This window comes from Grampus griseus, assembly GCF_964374135.1.
Source record: "Grampus griseus genome assembly, chromosome: 2".
In the NCBI taxonomy this organism is placed as follows: Eukaryota; Metazoa; Chordata; class Mammalia; order Artiodactyla; family Delphinidae; genus Grampus; species Grampus griseus.
In genome coordinates this window covers 147770027-147789376 of record NC_139018.1, presented here as the reverse complement: position 1 = coordinate 147789376, position 19350 = coordinate 147770027, and the positions used below count along the sequence as shown (strand labels likewise).

Genomic DNA, 19350 nt, shown 5'->3' with positions numbered 1-19350 from the left:
TAAATATGGAACTGTGTAAATTTTTAAAAACCTTTCCAATAATGAGATCCCGATCCTTTGCCTGGTTTGCCTCCCCTCCTGTCTAGCATTTCCTTTCCTAAGCTGTGTAATCCCTAGAAAAACACAAAATGTGATTACGAGTTGTAGGCTAGCCGGGGTCCTTCTGAGCACAGAGGGGAACCCAACGGGACATGGTTTGAAGGAGAAAAGGGTGTTTAATAGGCTTCTAACAATCCAGGACAAGTGGAAGACATATAGACAGGCCTCGTTTTATTGCGCTTTGCAGGTACTCCGTTTTTTTGGTTTTCTTTTTTTTTTACAAATTGCAGGTTTTGGCAACCCTGCATTGAGCAAGTCTTTTGGTGCCATTTTTCCAACAGTGCGCACTTTGTGCCTCTGTGTCACATTTGGTAATTCTCACAGTATTTCAAACTTTTTCATTATAATTATATTTGTCATGGTAATCTGTCATCAGTGATCTTAGACTCACTGAAGGCTCAGAGGATGATTAGCAGTTTTTAGCAATAAAGTATTTTTTCATTAAGGTGTGTACATTGTTTTTGTAAGGTATAATACTTTTGTACACTTAGACAATAGGATAGTGTAAACATAATTTTCATGCTCACTGGGAAACCAAAAAATTTGTGTGACTTGCTTTATTGTGACATTTGCTTTATTGCTGGAACTGAACCCATGGTATCTCTGAGGTCTGCCTGTACTGTCTTATAAGCTTTATTTCTCACACCAGCCCTACAGCTGGCTGGAGTGATTAATTTTTACAGATTTTGGCCTGTTTAAGGCCTGTGGTTAGACTCGATAGATGTGTAATGGATCCATCACTTTTCTCCAGCTGTGCTGCTCTAGATGTTAGCGTGATTGGCGGGCCATGTCTGGCGATTGCAGGAGTCTGATGGAGCGGGATGTGAGAATCAGGGCTGCTCTGCGGAGGGTGGGCCATGGGGAGAGTTGTGGTCAAAGAGCAGGAACTGAGTAACCCTGAAGGTATGGCTGTGGCCAAGTCTGGGGATAGTCGGGACCACTGATGGTGAGAGGGCAGGCGTGGGGGAGGGAGCATTGGTGCACCTGGGTACCTGGTGCCTGTTTTGCACAGAATGTCAAGATGCGTGTCCAGGAAAGGCACATGTCGGACAGGCGACAGTTGTGTGAATCTCTGAGTATTTCTGAGCTAAAGCAGAGGCTGAAGCAGTGACTGGGAGGGGAGGTTGGTAAGGTCTGTCAGGGCCAGACTGTCCAGGCCTTGAGTGTGTCCTGAGGCATGAGGGCCGGGAGGATGGATGGGGATGAGGGACAGCCCTCAGGAGCCCAGGGCCAGCGTGGGACGAGAGCAGTGAGCACACAAGGTAGCGCTCCGTCTCTGTTGAGTGAATCCTTATGGTAAGAAAACACACTGCTGTTTTGAAATCCTCACCGCGTTCCATGGAAGTGTACCGAGAGCCATGCAGTTAATGTATCGTGAGCAAGGAAATCTTCAAGGGGAATAGCATCCGTCAATTCTTGGTTGAATGATTCCTCCAAAGGAGTCTCACTGCTGTGCTTGTTTTTCTAATCTCTCTTAATCGTATTTGTCCCTGTCCCAAGTGGGGGCCCTCGCTTCCTGGGTGGTAGTCTGGCCGTGCAGCTGGTTCCTTTGATCTGGCTGGGCCACGTGAGGCCCGTTGTAAAACAGACTGCGTCATTTTGAGCAGAAGTGACAAGATGAGGCCTGTTAATTCTCAGCAAGTTGTGTTAAATTACTGCGTTAGCAACCAATTTATTTTTAAACTCTTGAGAAAAATTACTTAAATACCAGGGTTTTATATGTAAAATTACAGGTATGAAATGATTCGTCTCAATTGTTCTTATCATGATTTACAATCTTCAAACTCTGGTTCTGGTGTGATAGATGTATTTCTGAATATATGGTAGTTCCTCAGAAGAGCTTTGGAGATCTTAACACAGTTTTTTGGAGGTTTTTTCTTGTTGCTTTTTAATTTATTTTTGGCTGCGTTGGGTCTTCATTGCTGCACACGGGCTTTCCCTAGTTGTGGCGAGCAGGGGCTACTCTTCATTGCTGTGTGCAGGCTTCTCATTCTGGTGGCTTCTCTTGTTACTGAGCACAGGCTCTAGGTGCATGGGCTTCAGTAGTTGCGGCTCACGGGCTTAGTTACTCCGCGGCATGTGGGATCTTCCCGGACCAGGGATCAAACCCGTGTCCCCTGCATTGGCAGGCAGATTCTTAAGCACTGTGCCACCAGGGAAATCCCTAACACGGTTTTTTTAAAAATAAATTTATTTATTTACGTATTTATTTATTAATTTTTGGCTGCATTGGGTCTTCGTTGCTGTGCTTGGGCTTTCTCTAGTTGCAGCGAGCGGGAGCTACTCTTCGTTGCAGTGCTCAGGCTTCTCATTGTGGTGGCTTCTCTTGTTGCGGAGCACAGGCTCTAGGCGTGCAAGCTTCAGTAATTGTGCCACGCAGGCTCAGTGGTTGTGGCTTGTGGGCTCTGGAGCACAGACTCAGTAGTTGTGGTACGCAGGCTTAGTTGCTCTGTGGCATGTGAGATCTTCCTGGACCAGGGCTCAAACCTTTGTCCCCTGCATTGGCAGGTGGATTCTTAACGACTGCACCACCAGGGAAGTCCCCTAACACAGTTTTAACTGCATCTTTCTCCCTCAGCATTTCCCTTTTATTGCTTTCATTTTCTTTTTCAAAATTTGGAATGATTTGTTTTGGTCTTAAGCTGTTTTTAATCATCCTATTACAGCTTTTGGTTAGCTCTAGTTAAGAGGAATTGCCGGCTTTTTGTCTTTTCCTTTTCCCCAAACAAGGAGTGGCCTATTTGTATCTCTCAATTTAGTGAAAACGTGAGGTCAGAACTGGATGGCACCAAGGAGTTAAATGCCTTTCAATCCATCAGGGAATGTTGTTTATACAGAAATTGTGTGAAACCACATGTTCAGAATCCAGAAAACAGGAGTGATCGCTCTTTTCATGATTTTTAAAAACTATTTCAACACTAAGTTCGATCTTATTTTTGTTGTGACTAGATTTTTTAGTAGTTGGCTGATATTTAAAATTCTGTACTTAATTTTTTTAATGTTTTAAGATTATGTTTAGGATTGTATCTTTTAAGGGCACTGTGACCCTGTTTAATTTTCTTCTGACATATATGTCAGTATATGTTTATGAAGTATATCGCCATAAATTGTGACTTGGGGCATAATTGTTAATGACCTGAAAATATCGTGATACTCAGCAAGACTTGCATGCAGGTGAGGCTAAAAGGGCATTCTCAAAGGCAGTGATTGTGAAATAGATCCCTAAATGCCCCCAAGATTGAGAGCTTTGATGGATTTTATTAAAGTCATCAGGAATGAAGAGTTGTTGACTTGATGTCGGCACATCGTGGGTGTCAGTCCGGGCACTGGGCTGAGAGTGTGGGATCACGTGCTCAGCCTGTGCTCAGCACCGGGCGAGGCGGGGTGGGGGCAGACGCTTCCCTCCACACGTGTGAGGCGGCTTCCTCGTGGGGCTGTTGTGAGGTCTCGGCCCCAGCCTGGATCAAGAAGTCTTGGCCATTAGCAGTAGTCCTACCCAGTGCTCTTCTCCACGGTGAGCACTCCAAGTATGACATGGAACGTCAGCGACCAGTGTTAACCAGCCTGAAGTCTGTTTGTTTTTAATGAATCTAGGTAACGCCATTTCCAAATACTGGATTTATAAATGGGTTCACGTCTCCAACCTTCAAACCTGCAGCATCTCCTCTGACTTCACTCAGACAATACCCTCCAAGGAGCAGGCAAGTCCCGTGAGGGGTTGAAAGGCTGCTATTTCCCCAGGGTTTGTAACAAGAGGTCACTGCCACATTGTATATTTTCAAAGCAAAGCAAAAGCAAATGTGTTAAACCTCCGTCATTCTCACCATTTGGGTGAGTCACACTAAGTGAAGAGGCTGTTCTGTGCTGGCTAATGGTAGATTTGACCACCAGTAATGTCCACCAGGAGTAAAACGACTCAAGGCGTGGAATTCCATTCTGTGAGCATTAAACCCTGAAATGCGTGTTGCAACGCCTACGTAGAGGGTAGACTCGTGAGACAAAGGCTTCTGGGACAGCTTGCATCTGCATGCGCCTGCTTTTAATTTAGACCTGGGCTACAGCCCAGCAGAACGTCCATACTGCATTTAGATTTGCATTATCAGACATATTATGAACTAACTAAGTAACATTTTTAATATTTTTCCTAAAAAGAAAGCACATTTTAGCTTAGCCATTTCTGCATTAGCACGCTTTTTTCATAATGCCATGATCATTTTAGAACTGAGCGTATACAAACATTTTATTTACAGGAATCCTAGTAAATCTCATCTGCGCCATGCCATTCCCAGTGCAGAGAGAGGGCCCGGGCTGTTAGAAAGTCCTTCGATATTTAACTTCACTGCGGACCGGTTGATGAACGGTGTGCGGAGCCCACAAACGAGGCAGACGGGTCAGCCTCGAGCTCGGCTACAGAACCCTCCAGTCTACGCCAAGAGAGACGCGGGGCCCGGGCGGCTGGAACAGAGCAGCCTCGAGTCCTCTCCGGGCTTAGGTAGAGGGAGGTGAGTGTTCACAATTTCATTTGGACAGGTACTGTGTACTTAGAAACTATTCGTAGTGTCAGATTCCATTAATTCAGATGTGTTTTATAATCATTATTTTCAAGTCCATCACAGAAAATCAAATGGAAGGCTGTAACCATCCAAGGTTTTATATAATTACTCAGGGGTGTTACTTTTAGAGCAGAGACTTGACCAGTTCCATCTTTGTGGTAACAGGACACTGTTCAGTGGGAACTGAGGGTGGGCCAGGCTGCCTTGGGTCACAGTCATTATGTGTGGAGAACTGAACGGACAGACCGCCCCCGCCCCCCCCGCCCCCCCCCGCCCCCCGCGGCATGTCAGGAAGGACATGCGCTCCAGCACACATCTAGCGTATCTAGCGTGGGCTCAGCCTCCATAAGCTTTTCCTGTTGTAAACCCACTTTGAAACCTGTAAGTAAAGACTACTTTTCTGAGTATTATGTACGGAGGACGTGGTCTGCCTCCAGGAGCTCCTTCTGGCGGGGGGTGTGTGCTCCCGGTGCTGTGGGAGCGGGAGGGACCCCAGGCGGCTCCGTCTTCGCAGTCAGGCCTTGCTGGGCCCATCAGGGGTGGAATTGGTCAAGATTATTTCTAAATTCCTTTTCAACTTACATAATACGGGCCCTTAGGGAGTCTTTGCGTTCAGCTGAAATGACAAAGGGTAAATAAATAAAAATGAAATTATAAATGGGAATTAATGTGTGAACTGTTAGGCCACGGAAGCCCGTCCGGGCAGTGAAGTGTCTTGGTGCCTTTGGGCCTGCCGTGACATCCACTCAGTAGGTGGGGTTGTTGCTGCGGTTTAAGCTGCTGTGCAGGGAACGGCGCCAATGCTGGCGGGTCAGACTCTGGATGTTGGAAATGTGCCTCAGGAACTGTGGAGTGGAAGGCTGGCAGATGGGGAGAGGAAGTGCTTGGAGCTCAGAAACCCCATGTGGTTCACTGGAGTGAGGGCCAGGGGTGCAGGAGTGGACTAGGCTACTTGGGAGCTTTTCCTTTTGATGATAAATTGGATAGATTGTCATTACCATTTTTTAACAATTCACCTTTATAGCTCAGTGTCACACTTTACATATCTTGCCACTCCAACTGAATGGATATTCAGATGTTCATATCATAACAAAAATTCTAAATGGGAAAATTCCTTCAATAAATATTTTCTTTTATTTACCTATCTAGACCTCAATTTTACTTCTTTACTATAAATTTTTTTTTGTTTTGCTTACACTTCTTAAGGTTGGGATTTTAAAATCAAAAGTCATCTATAAAAGATTACAAAGTCATGAAGACTGAATGTGTCTGCACATACTGTGCTCAGTGAAATTGTTTCAAATGGGAAAAGTTAACAGTCTTCTGCTTTCCTCTCCTCTAGGAAAAATTCCTTTGGTTACCGGAAGAAACGGGAGGAGAAGTTCACAGTGAGTACATCAGGCCTGTGCCACTTTCACAAGATGCTTAAACCTAGCTTACACTAAACAAACCTGAGATTTAATTAAGATGTGAGAAAGAGCTTTTCAAAAGAGATTTTCTCGTAATGTGGTGTCCGCTAGGTGATAATAGACCTTTTTTTGATGCTCTAAAGAGGAGGTGGTGGTGGCTGGTTTCCTGAGGAACTGCTGGCACCTGCGTGTCCTATGCGGCACATAGGTGCACCCAGGAGTGCATCATGCACATATGTGGTCTGTTTACACTTGTCCAGATGAGTGCTTTCTGTGTGGGTGACCAGGTAGTGTACTTTGAAATCACCGGAATCACGAGTTTGGGCAAGCAGAATAAACTTCTCTCACGTAGGAATTAGCTCATCAGTATTTTTCATTCAAAATATTTTACTCTGTATCCACTGTGTAGAAAGCATTGTTGATTTTTGCTGCATGTAACTTAGGGTCAGGACAAACCCAAAATAAGTGATGGGTTTATGTGAGTGGTAAGTACAGGAGACGTGGTTGTGTCTGCTTAGGGTGATTGACCAGCTCCCCCTCTGGGTGGTGCTCTGCAGGGGAGAGCGTGGGCGGTGTGCATGTAGACGTGGGCTCTCGTAGAGCTCCACATTCAGGGCCTGGAAAAGGCCTTGAGACAGTTCTTGGTCTGGACCCCAAGCCATTGAGTGTGTACATTCTCATTACTGTATTTGCCTAGAACTTAGAAAGTGCAAATTCGTAGTAAATGAACACCCTAATTTTACCATGTTGGTCAGTTCAGTCTAGTTTTTGGTGACCCTGTGGTAAGGCAGTTTATATCGGTTGGTTCCAGTTGGAATGCATGAATTCCTGTTACATTTGGACTAACAAGACAGGCATCTGACTATCTCTTCAGGTACTAGTTACCCTGCAGGAATCATTGCCCCTGGTCACTGCATTACCTGCAAAGGTGAAATGTTTTTCTATTGCCATTTCCATTTCATTCTGTTTTGTGTTCCTGATCTGCGTGTTCATACCTGGAACCACTCAGATGCCCACACATGTGGCTCAGGTGTGTGTACTCGACAGTGAGCCCATTGCTGCACTGGGTGTTCTGAACACCTGAGAAGCTTGGGGGCAGGTTGCAGATGTGTGAGCAGGTGGCCTGGCCACGCCCTCGGGACCAGGGGTTGACATTCATGCCTTGCCTTAAGCCATTCAGACCCTAAAAACGTTAAACATTGCCTCTTTTCTTCCTGAAAGTTGATACTTAGTCAATTTTTTCTCAGGTCTTTCTTCCTAGAAACGCTCATCTTCTGAAAAGCTGGGTTCACCTCAGAAACATGCAGATGTTTAAAATAAAGCCTCTAAAAATTGCTTTGAGATGAGCATAACCTAGAGCATGCTGAACTACAGGGCACGCTGTAGCCACACGGTTACCCGTGCAGCCTGGTTCAGAGGGCACACACGCGAGCAAGGTAGGCAGCCCTCAGACACCTACGCCAAGGAGGAGACATGCAGCAGGAGGCCCAAAGGAGAGGTGGGCTGTGCTCAGCGTGGATCCGATTTCATCCTTAACCTGCTCTCACTTGAGCTGTAACAGATCTTCTGTAGATTTTACTTCTGTAGGGATAATCTTCCAGTTGGTATAAGTTTCTGGGAAATCTTGGCCTTTCAAGTTAAGTGAGCCCCACGAGAGCATTGCTTCCAGTCCAAGTAGCCCACCATTCAACTAAAAATGCCTGTGTTCTACCTAATACAAACTCATTTCCCCGTTCTGTTCCTTGTCTGTTTCAGCCAAGGAACTGGATGTTACAGAATGACTCCTACCTAGCAGGTTGACTAAGAGTGTTTCAATAAAAGTATATCACTGCCTTTCTTCTGAGACTCCTGCCTTTCTCTTTGGCTTATAAGTTTTACTTGGGTATTATTTTGCTGAGTTCACTTACTTTCTTGAAGTCAGGGAATGTGATAACAGTCTCATATTAAATACCATGCTTTTACATACTGATCTAAAAATATAAGGTGTTTTAGTAAGTTAATTTTCAGGTAACTGAAGCCCCCTCCCTTTTAAAAATATAAGGAGTTTCAGTAAGTTAATTTTCAGATAACTGAAGCTCCCTCCCTTTTTTGTTAAACTTTTTTTAATGGAAATCTTTGTGAAATTTTTTACATAAGTTGTACAGAGTTGAGAGAGTGGCTTTTGTTTTCTTTTACTTTCTCTTTTATGACTTAGATCACAGACTCTGCTGCGATAACACAAAACTTGTCTGGAGGTGAATAAGTTTAATGTCGAGACTTAGGCTCTTGTGCCTCTGTCACTTTGCTGTGCCCCACTGGTCTCTGTCGGCTGCCGGGGGTCTGGGTGTCGTACACACACAGCTCTTACCGGCGTGTTTGACCGTGGCCGGGAGCAGCCCTGAGGTTTCGTCTTTTCAGCTCTGCTCTCATGGTCGAAGTTGCCTGACAGATGACCTTTGATAGGTGACCAAGTCGGCGGGGTTGGATTGGCCATCCGTTTCTCCAGACAGGTGTGGACCTTCGAAGACTAGGGAGCGAGTGTTTGCATCGCTCACCTGCGGTATTTCTGAGCCCCTCCTACCCAGCCGCCCCAGGGCGACTCCACGGTGTTCTTCTCTTTCAGAGGAGTCAGACTCAGTCTCCAACACCGCCCAGGCCGCCCTCCCCGAGCTTTGAATTAGGCCTCTCCAGCTTCCCCCCACTGCCTGGGGCGGCGGGGCATTTGAAGACGGAGGACTTGTTTGAGAACAGGCTGTCTGGCTTGCTCACAGGATCGTCCAAAGAAAGGGTAAGCTATCCCAAGCCTGATGCTCACTCACCGCTGGCGTCCCGCTCTTTACATGTGTGCTTTTTTCACATGCGGAAGAGGTTTATGAGGATAAGTGATTGCAGAGGCCACATAGGTTTTGAGCGGTAGGGTCAGAGGTGGAGCCCTGCACTGGTGTACTGTACAGACACTCACTCACCCAGAAACTCAGGTTGCATTTTTATTCTTGCTATTCACGATTTGCTTTTATTTTACAAGTCAGCAGAATAAAAAAGAAAAATCTGAATTATACCAGAAGTAACACGTTTTTAATAATCTACATGAATAACCAGAAGCCCAGGGCAACTTTACTGTAATACGGGTGGCTGTCGGCGAGCTCTGTGGTATTCATGCCTCTGCAGCGATTACATCCCGGGAATCAGCAAGTGCTGCAAGAGCCCGGGGGCTCCCCGTGGCCCTGCTGCAGTCGACAAGCAGACCAGGGCAGAGGTGGCCAGAATGCCTCATCCAGCGCCTGCTGAGTTCTCAGCCTGGCGCTCCACCACAGCCACCCACCATGTCTTTCTCCAGTGGGAACCCACCCACCAGCACCCTGTACTGTCCGAAGACCTAAGGAGTCAGAACCCCTGGCCTCTGGGTTGGGGAAGGCACTGCCCTGCAGACCGTGTCCAGACCGTCTACACCTGCAGAGCCCCCACAGGGGTGGGGTCGCCTCTCAGTACCAGGCGGGGTCATGGTGGGATTTATAAAGCCAGGTCTTTAGTTGTCTTCATACTAGTGTGTGGTTACTGCTCCCATTTTTAGCCTTCAAGGTTGAGAGGATTCCAAGACCCTGTATTTTGGAGAGAGAAGCACTTATTAAATGTGACATGTCTTGTGCGTTATTGTCAGTCTTAAATTCTGAGTTATCAGTGCCCCATGGAATGATGTTAGAGACCCTGAGTCCTGGCTTCACCCTGACCTTACTCCCCTTGGGGATGGGCAGGGGAAGAGAACAAGCAGGCCTCCACCCCATTTCAAAAACAGTATTTTGTTGTTGGTTTTTTTTTTAATTTTTACTGTTTTTACATTGTGAGTTTGTGTAAAATTTATTTTGAAGAGAGAATTGCTCCTCTTTTTTTTTTTTTTTTTTTTTTTGCGGTATGCGGGCCTCTCACCGTTGTGGCCTCTCCCGTTGAGGAGCACAGGCTCCGGACGCGCAGGCTCAGCGGCCGTGGCTCACACGGGCCCAGGCGCTCCGCGGCATGTGGGAGCTTCCCGGACTGGGGCACGAACCCGTGTCCCCTGCATCGGCAGCCGGACTCTCAACCACTGCGCCACCAGGGAAGCCCGAGAATTGCTACTTTTAAGAAGCCTGAGCCCAATTCTAGGTGGAAGAGACTGTGTCCCTGCTTCTTGGTGAAGTGCTCGGCGGCTCTGCGGGGCCCTGGGAGGCCTCCGACGGGAGGGGGGAGGTCTCGGGCGTGCTCTGGACTTGAGGGAGCTTTTACAAGAAGGAGGCGTTTTCCATGCCTGTGTTTCCACCAGCCTTGAGCACAAAATCGTGAGAGGTGGTGGTTCTCAGGGGCCCCATGTCTCCATCACCACCACCCTCGCCCCATGGTGGGGGGCAGTGCTATTCCCTCCATCTCACTCCCTCCAGAACCTCTCACTTCTGAACTTTTTATCTGCTTTGAAAAGTGAGATTTTGAGAAAACGCTTGTTTGCAGTTAGTCTCCCTTCCAGTTCTTTATTTGCTCTGCTGCCTTTTTTTTTTGTTAATTAACAGAAGGCTACATGTGTGAGTGGTTACTGCTCATGGGGCTGGCATTCTCCAGGTGTTTGCCTTAAACAGACTAAGCCTCAGTTTCGTTCCCTGTTAAATCAGGAGAGTTAACACACTGCTTTCAGGTGGGAACTGATGTCAGCACCTGCACCCCTCAAGGCACTCAGGTTTATTGGGATGGAGCTGTAACCTTGTTGGTTTTCCCTGTAAAAACGGGTGAGCCGTACTGGATTGTGCTGGGGACTCTACATTCACAGATCACGTGCCAGGCGGTGCTGGGCACTGGGGTGTCAGATGGGTGGAGGTTTCAGTACCTGTTCAGGTAGGAAAGCAGGCTTGCAGGCAATCGTGCTCATGCACAGAGGGAGGCCTCAGATCGGTGAGACGTCTGCCAAGAGGAAGGGGAGACCGGGGGCTGCTTCCTGGCCACAGTGTGTCCAGTTGTACTCCGGGCTGGCCCACCCGTGCTCCCGGGAGGACGGCGAAGCCGGTACCATTGTTGTGTGTTTAAGATCATTGAGAAAGATCTGACGGACGTGCTTCTGTGCAGTGATAAACTGTTTTTGATGGTTTCAGAGCCTGAACGCAGACGCAAGCACGAACACTCTCCCCGCGGTGCCCCCCCGAGAGCCCTCAGTGCCCTGTGCCGTGTCCACAGCCTGCGAGCGTGCCCCCTCCCCTGCCCACCCGCCCGAGTAAGTCCACCTGCACCTGATGCCCGTGCCCCGTGCTGTGCTCACTGTGGGGCTGCCCGTGGGGCCCGGATGTTCACGTGTCTGCCTGGTGGCGTCTTTCCAGGGATCCCAAGGTGGTGGAGAAGCAGAAGGAAACCCCAAGTGTGGACAGACCTCCTCCCACCCTGAGCACGACTGCAAGTAAATCGGTGCAGGTGGACGGCGCCGTCTCGGTATGTCGGGGGCAAGGATGTGGAGGGGCTCCCTGGAGCGGTGGCCGCCTGTGTGCACACTGAGCTCGCTTTCTGTGCAGGGTACCCTGGGCATTTGCTAATGATTGTAACTAACCGATCTGGCTGTTCGTTGTCCCTGCAGCCGTGGGTCATCTTGTTCAGGGTCAGTAGAGTGAGGCTGTCGCCCGAGGAGCCACAGCTTCCAGTTCCTATGCCCCTAGGACTTAGGGTGGTCCAAGGGCGGATCAGAGGGACGCCCACCTCCCACCCCGCCCGGGTCCACACAGGCCTAGCGCCAGCTCCTCTTCCTCTCTCCTCCCCTGGGTGCTCAGTCCAGCTTTTTAAATTCTGATTTGTGTTGTCCCTAGTTTGATCTTGGGTGGGCCTTTATCGTTTAGATTTGGGAGTTAAACCCTTTATTGTCTGCTAGGTTGAATCTTTAAAGAAAACTTTTTTATAGGTTAAAATTATTTTTTTTTAATTATTTTTAAGTTACAAATGGTTGATGGAGGTGACAGACTTCTAAATGTTCTCATCTGTCATTTAGCCTTCATGCTTCCACTTACCTGAAAACCCTACTTTTTTGTTGTTGTTACCTCTGACTTTCCTGCAACCACACCTCCAGCCCTCTGTAGTTTGCAGTGTGTACAAATGCTTTGCAGAGACAGCTGTTGAAGGTCACCCATAAGTGACAGCCGGACCTCTTCCTGGGTCCAGGAGACCTGCTCTGTGCCGAGGCAGATTGTCTGGCAGGGAGAGCAGATGCTGCTTCTGTGTTTTTCTAGGGTGTCTGCTGTCTGCCGCCTTTCAGGCTCGTATGTGGCTCAGAAGTGATTACAGGCCAGAGGCTGGAAAGAGTTCAGTCGGCACTTTTCATCTCCATGCCTTTTCTAGTTTTAACCATTTTTACAATATATTTCTAGAGTATCTTGGAGGGAAAGTTGTGCTGCAGGGGAACCTCAGTTGTTAAAATGTAGGAATTCTTTATTTAAAATAATTTTGAATGTGGTTACAGTTGAAACCTTTTTTTACGTCTACCTCAAGTGAACCTTATTTTCGCATGTTGTCATATAATCCCAGAGCTGTGTCTGTTTCCCAGGAATTGCGAAAACCCAGCTACGCAGAGATTTGTCAGAGGACGAATAGAGAGCCACCATCTTCCCCGTTGCAGCCCCAGAAAGAACAAAAGCCAAACACTGTTGGTTGTGGGAAGGAAGAAAAGAAGCTCGCCGAGAGAGAGCCCTCTGCCCCCAAGTCCAGCCCAGGACCACCCAAAGACCAGAGGAGACCGCCAGGCCGCCGGCCCTCTCCCCCAGCCTCGGGGCGGCGTCTGCACAGAGAACAGAGCCCCCCACCCAGGTCCCCTCAGTGAGCGCCGAGGTCTGGGAGGGCTTCAAGGAGCTGAGGTCGCCACAACTAAGCACTGTCCTGCTCGGGATGTGAGTGAGCCGCTGGTTAGGAGCTTGCAGTGTAGATGAGGCCTACAAGGTGCCTGCAAGTTATTTTTCTTCTATGAGTCGGATTTCCCCCCTCTTGAAAAAAATCTATTTTTCAGGATTTAATTAATATAAACCTTATTTTAGGTTGGTGCTTAACTGGAGGTGATGCATAAGTCTGATTTTTTTCAGGATAGAAAATGCATTTATCCTAACAAATTGATATTTTTTATTAAGCCTCCATGTGGCTATGAATGCAAGCTATATATATATATAGTGAGTTTTTCTAAATTAAGCGGAACTATGCTACTTCATTTTTTAAAATAACTGGTTAGCAAGTGTGTATCTCTGAGATGTCCAGACTGCCGGGTGAGGCTGAGGACCGTGGAATTGAGGGCATGAGGCGATGCTGTGAGTGTATCCTGGGGAAGGGACGGGGTCCAATGGCGCCACACGCTGGCCTGGGAGTTGTCCTTTCATTCAGAAGCCTAACAAGTGGTTCTAGCATTTTTTAAGTAGAGCCCATTTTTGGTCCACTGGGCAGAGTAACCCTGCAGAGCACCGAGAGTCCTGATGTCCTGCCAGCAAGTAACCAGCTCCTCACTCCAGTCTCAAGTGGCTGTTATGTAAGATAAACTCAAAGCACATTGTGAATAGAACTTAAATGGAACATAAACTTTGTTGCCCACTGTCATGTTACCACGAAATTGTACCCTGATGTTTTGCTCCCGAGAGCAGGTGGGGAGGACATGGAGCCCGGCTCCCTCGTCTGCCCCAGTCTGCCCCACCTTACCCCTCCTGGGGTGCCTTTCCGAACCTCTGCACATGGCACACAGATCGTGGGAGAAGGTGTTTGTGGTGCCCTCTAGTGTTGGAGGATCCAAGTTCCTCTCTCTTTACCTCCAAGACAGGGTCTGTGATCCCTTCTCTAAGTGCTGCTCTCCAAGAACACGCATGCACTAAAGCTAGCAGTTGATAATAAACATAAATTATTTTGTTTTAAAATGCCTAAATTTTTTCTTTAAGTATTCTAAGCAGCAGACATTAAAATAAGAATATTTCCTGCTAAATGTAACCATACAGTTTATTCCACAAAATGTTATTTAACAAGACTAAGGTTTTTTCTTTTTAAAAAAGAGATTATTTCCATCCAATATTTAAAGACTTGAATTTTATTTAAACTTGAAAATGACTTTGCCTTAACTTTTGTATATGACAGCTTAGAGTTCCTGAGACCGGCCTGTGTTGGCGTGAGTGGGGTCTGCTGTCACGGTGTTACTGGGTAAGCACTGTAGGAAGAGCGAGCAGTCATGTTTGTAATTTACCTGGAAGATCTTACACAGTTGATCTTTTTTCAGACTGTTGAAAAATCCTGTAAATGCAAATAGTCGATACTGTATTAAATATGTGCACTTGGGCGTGTGTGCTTTGCTTGTACAGTTGTAAATAATCAGAACATATTAAAAAGGTACCCTAAAGAGAAAAAGCTGATAAAAATTGATATATTATAAATGTTGCTATTGACCTGGATGTAGATAAACTCAGTGTTGTGGTTTGAATATTATTTTAATTTGTTGAGGTTTTTTCTTTTTCTCTTATACTGGTGTGCTGAACTGATTCTGCCTCTTTGCTGCTGTGAAAGGGAGATGGAAAGTTTTACTAAAATGTTCGAATATTTTCATGCTCTTCTTAAACATATGTAAGTATGTACTAATCACAGCTAATGTTGAAAGGGTTTTTGAGGTATAATCTGGAAAGTGGAAACTGGCAGGGTCTTCAAGTGAAAGTAAAAAATAATCTACTTAAAATTACAAATAGCTAATAGGCATGATCTGCCTGCCAGAGGAAAACAAGCCCATCTCCTTCAGAGCAGCGTCTTTATTCAAATACCTAGACACCCACACAGCGCTCCTATTTGCAAATGCCTGTTAAAAGGAACAGGGGAATTAATTTCTTTGTAGTTTTGAAATTGCTGACTGAAAAAATCAGAAATAATTGACCTCTTACACCCAAACTAATGAGTACTGTAGAAAGAGCTGGAAAGGCCAGCTCTGAGCCCCCGGGATCCCATGACATGGCGGTCTCTGCTGGAGGAGGGAGCGATGCTGTCAGCACCATCCCCGAATCCTAAACCCTGTGCAGCCCAGACACTGGTTTTTAATAGTGGCAGATCCTTTCCCTGGAGGCAGGTGTGGGGGGCCAGCTGTGCTGTCCGCCCTTTGTGTGACCAGGGTGGAGCTGTGCGTGCAGCTGGGATGAAGGTGACCGTGACAGCAGCCGGGCCCAGCCAGGTGGCATGGCCGGCCGGGCACATGAGGGCTATGCTCCCTCAGCCGAGTTAAGACTTCACTCTGATGTGATTTTTATAGCATTTTTTTTAATTAAGCAAGGGCGATATGCCAAAGAGCTATATAATGTCCCCCAACCTCCACCTTTCTGATATTCCTGAGGTTTTCCACTCACAGAAAAGCACAGGGGGTGCACAGTGGGAAGCTGTGGCGCCAGCCCACGGGCAGCCCCGCCATGCACAGCTGGTGTCTGGCTTCGTCCGTGTAAAATATAACTCTTTCCTTTCCCCTGGCAGTACCTCAAGGTACAGAGTCAGAGACACAGCATCACAAATGGCATTTTAACTTGGACAATTGTGTGATGATACTTGTCATTTGGAGAGATAAGAATGAGAACCCAGCCCCGTTTCACCAGACATGAATTCAAGAAGAGTCGTTGATTTTTAAGAGTCCGTGTCATCATGTTTCTGATCAGGCCCTCTTGTAACTGCATCACTGGTTGTCACTAGTGGTGGCAAGAAACCTGTCAAGTTGCCACGTGGTCAGGGCCACCACGGTGCCGTGTGGAGGCCAGTCTGGGGCCTCGCGGGCCTCGGGGGCAGGTACAACCCGTGTCTGCATCTGCGTCCGCGGGGAGCGGCGGACAATCGGCCTGAAGGAGCGGCCACGGCACCAGCTCGCAGGAGGGCAGTGACGCGGACGCCTCGCCAGGGCTTTTGTTTCTGTTCTATTTCTTTTCATTAAGACTGGAATCAAGCTTATGTGTAAACTATTGGTAATTTAAGTTTCCTTTGTGTCATTCAGTGTAAAACTGTCTAATTTGAAAAAATGTAGGTTATGAAAAATAAAGATTTAGGCACTGTTTGGGTTTTCTTTTCATTTTTTTTTAATTAAAATTTTCTTCAAGAATGCACCTTTTTAAAAAATAGTATTTTGTTTGAACCCATCTGTGTCGTGAGAATGAAATGCGGGTTCCGTCCACCCATGTTCGGATCGTAGCCCGAGTCGTCGCAGCAGGGGCACCATGCCCAGCAGCTCAGTTGTGGGCCTCCAGGGTTGGCCCTCAAGCCAGTGTTCGTGAGGGCACATTTTGTTAAATTTGAGGTTTACCACAGAAATAAGTATCCCTGTGTCGGGCTCTTGTTTCTCGTGTTAAATGGCAACGTCTCAGGAGACATCCCCATAAAGTCACCTGGGGTGGAGGTGGGGCCATCGTGTTCAGATCCTAAGTGAGCCTCAGAAACGGTGATGGACTTCACCCTAAATCAGGGTGACGCCAGCAGCGGTGGTTGGGCCTCCAGCATGTGTTACGTGTGATGGCTGGTCTGCCAGCTGGTGACTGACCTGCGCACCCCCTCCCCCGTGTTTCTACTTGGTTATCCTTCCCTTGTTGATGTGGGCTTCTTTGTCTCTGGCTGTTCATTCTTTGTTACGTGTTGCAGATATTTCCTCTCAATCCCTACCAGCTGTCTAAACTCTATTTAGAGTAGCTTTTATCTTACAGTTTTTAATTATGTAGTAAAATTGACCCATCTTCTCCTTTATGGTTGAGTGTCTTGGTCTTGTTTATGAAGTCTCCCTACTCCAGAGCCATGAAGACAATCTCCCTTGATGAATACACGTGTCTTCAGCCCATGTGGAATTGATTGATGTGTGTGTGTGTGTGTGTGTTGTGTGTGTAGTCTGAGGTGAGAACCCAGTTTTACTTTTTGCCATGTGGAAACTTGCCTATTGAGTAGCTCATTACTCCTCCACTGATCCGTGTGCCACTCTTGTTACTTGGTGTTCCCTCCCACCTGCACAGGCAGCTTTTTCTAGCCTCTCTAGTCTGTGCCTCTGGGCTCATTTCTCTGCGGACACCGTGGAATTCCACTCACCCACCATTCTGCCTTCCTAGGAATTTCCTTCGTAGGACTCATCGCAAAAATAATTCGATGTGCTCCCTGAAGGTGGGAATCAAGCCCGTCTCTGTCACCCTTGTATCCCCTTGGTCTCAGTACACTGTCTGCAACATAGTAGAAGCTCAATAAATACCTGTAAAGTTGATGAAGTATCTGCTGACTATGTTCTTCATGCACAGCCCTGGCATAGGAAATTGGGGGAGAAATGGGGTGATGTGTTGATTTGCCTTTTCCAGATAACTCTTCGCAAACTCAGTGGCTTGAAATGACAAGTCATACATCGGGACTGGCAGATGTACGCCCAGCTTGGCAGCTCTGCCAGCCCTCGACCCCTCTTGCTCCCAGGTGCGCGTCAGCCGCTCTGGGCCTGGCCAGGGACACACAGCTCGTGGCCATGTGTGTCGTCCGCGGGCCAGCCGAGGCGTGTTCTGTTGTGGCCGTGGAGTGGCACAGAGCTGAACCCCGAAGGACCCCAGATGTTTGCACCTCCCCCTCCACCAAGAAGTTGCAGTCGTTGCATTCCGTTCCTTGGCATGTGCATGTTTTTTTTTACTAACGTTAAAGCCCTCTGTTTATCTAAATCACTGGGTAAAACCAGCAGTCAGAGGAGCACCCCCAGCACCGAGGCAGCTGGGCCTGGCGGGCCACTAGCGCTTCCTGATCCGGATGAAGTGCTGGGCCATCTAGATTGAGGTGTGGGGGGCTCTTCCCCTTTACATACTGTGTTCCCAGTTCACCATGGGTGGTGGGTGGGGGAGATATGAGAAAGACGGTACTGCAGGAAGGTTTGGGGGTCTTAACAAGACTTCCCACAGTTCTCAGAGCTCGAGCGCCATGGAGCGTGGCCAGCGTGGGTGCCCAGCTCAGTGGGCCTGGTCCGTGTCTTCCATGTCGGGGCTATGCCATCTGTGGGTCCCACTGAAGCTGAGGGAAAGGATGGTCAGCAGGACCCACTAGGTTCAGGATGGTGTTACGGAGGAGGCCGTCTGGTACCGACCAGGGGAAGGGCTGTCATGGCAGGGGAGCCATGGGGCAGGGACGCAGCCATGGGCTGGATCCCCTGCGAGACCAGGGTCCACTGTGGTCAGACAACACGCGCTGTGTGATCAGTCCACTTACGTGTTAGGGCTTGTCTGTGACCCTGGATGTGGTCACCCTGGTGACTGTTCCACGGGTGCTTGAAAAGAACATGCACCAGATGCAGAGCTTGCTTGAGTGTGTAACGTGGGCCCAATCCTGGGGGGTGAGGTGCCGTCAAGTCCATACCCCGGCTGACATTCTGCCTGGTTCTCTCAGTCACATCCCTAACGAAAGTGACAGATTTGTCTTCCTGTGTTTCACTGTTTCTCATTCCCCTCAGGTTTTGCTTCATGTATTTTGAAGCTGTGTTGGGTGCCTGCACTCTTAGGATGGCTGTGTCTTCTTGGGGGTGTATCCTTTAATGTCAGTAATCTCCCTCTTGGTCCCCAGTAACTGTCTTTGCCCTCAAGTTCTCCTGTATCTGACATTAATATACCCATTCCTGCTTTTCTTTTCCTTTATGTTTGGAGATGCACCTTTTCGCATCTTTACTTTCAACCTGCCTCTGCCGTCATATTTAGAGCGAGTCCCTTGTAAGCAGCATATAGTTGGGTCTTGTTCTTCAATCCACTCGGCCAATCTCTCTCTGCTCACTAGTGTGTGCAGACCATTTACACGTAAAGTAACTATTGACTGGCCTACGCCGGCCAGTTTGTTTATTTTCCACTTGCTCCCTCTGTTTCTTTCTTTCTTGCGTTCCTGGGAGTTATAATTTGCTGATTCTTAACTCCCAGATCAGGAATTATTTTAAAAAAGACATTCTATGCCTGAAGATGTGTTTGCCAGAGTGGGCTCTGCAGGAGGTCAGTCTCTCCTCCAGGGAATCCTCTCCTTACAGATAACTTGAGCGAGTTATGTAGTGTTGCTAAGCCTGGACCTTTATTTTTTAGTGGGACTCGCACAGTGCCTACCTCCTCTGGTTGTTATGAAGACACAGCGAACATTGAAAGTGCCACCCCCTGCACCTGAACGCATGCCCTGCGCAGCCAGGGCCCAGGAGTTTGAGAAACTGTCCCTCCTCCGTTCTCAGAGGCTTGGGTGGTATGATTCCCAAGTCTGGGTACTGGCATGTCCCCCTGTTGGCTAAACGAGAGAGGGCATACCACACCCCTGGCCATGGAGATTGGCTTAGGGTGGACGTGTGACCAAGTGCAGGTGAGTGAGAC

At 47.8% G+C, this 19350-nt stretch overlaps 1 protein-coding gene across 8 annotated transcripts in view; it reads left to right on the top strand.

The window, feature by feature from the left end:
• Window positions 1-16065, top strand: part of LARP4B (La ribonucleoprotein 4B) — a 92080-nt gene extending 76015 nt beyond the window's left edge. For 7 of the 8 annotated variants that reach the window (XM_082647509.1, XM_082647505.1, XM_082647506.1 and 4 more), the window contains 7 exons: window positions 3694-3800; window positions 4350-4601; window positions 5995-6040; window positions 8664-8828; window positions 11149-11267; window positions 11371-11479; window positions 12579-16065. In XM_082647509.1, coding sequence (XP_082503635.1) covers window positions 3694-3800; window positions 4350-4601; window positions 5995-6040; window positions 8664-8828; window positions 11149-11267; window positions 11371-11479; window positions 12579-12851 — 1071 coding nt within the window. In that variant the 3' untranslated portion in view covers window positions 12852-16065. Of the gene's footprint in view, window positions 1-3693; window positions 3801-4349; window positions 4602-5994; window positions 6041-8663; window positions 8829-11148; window positions 11268-11370; window positions 11480-12578 lie in introns of those variants that run through there. The other variant, XR_014296309.1, reaches the window with a different exon arrangement.
• Window positions 16066-19350: the final 3285 nt, after the last annotated feature.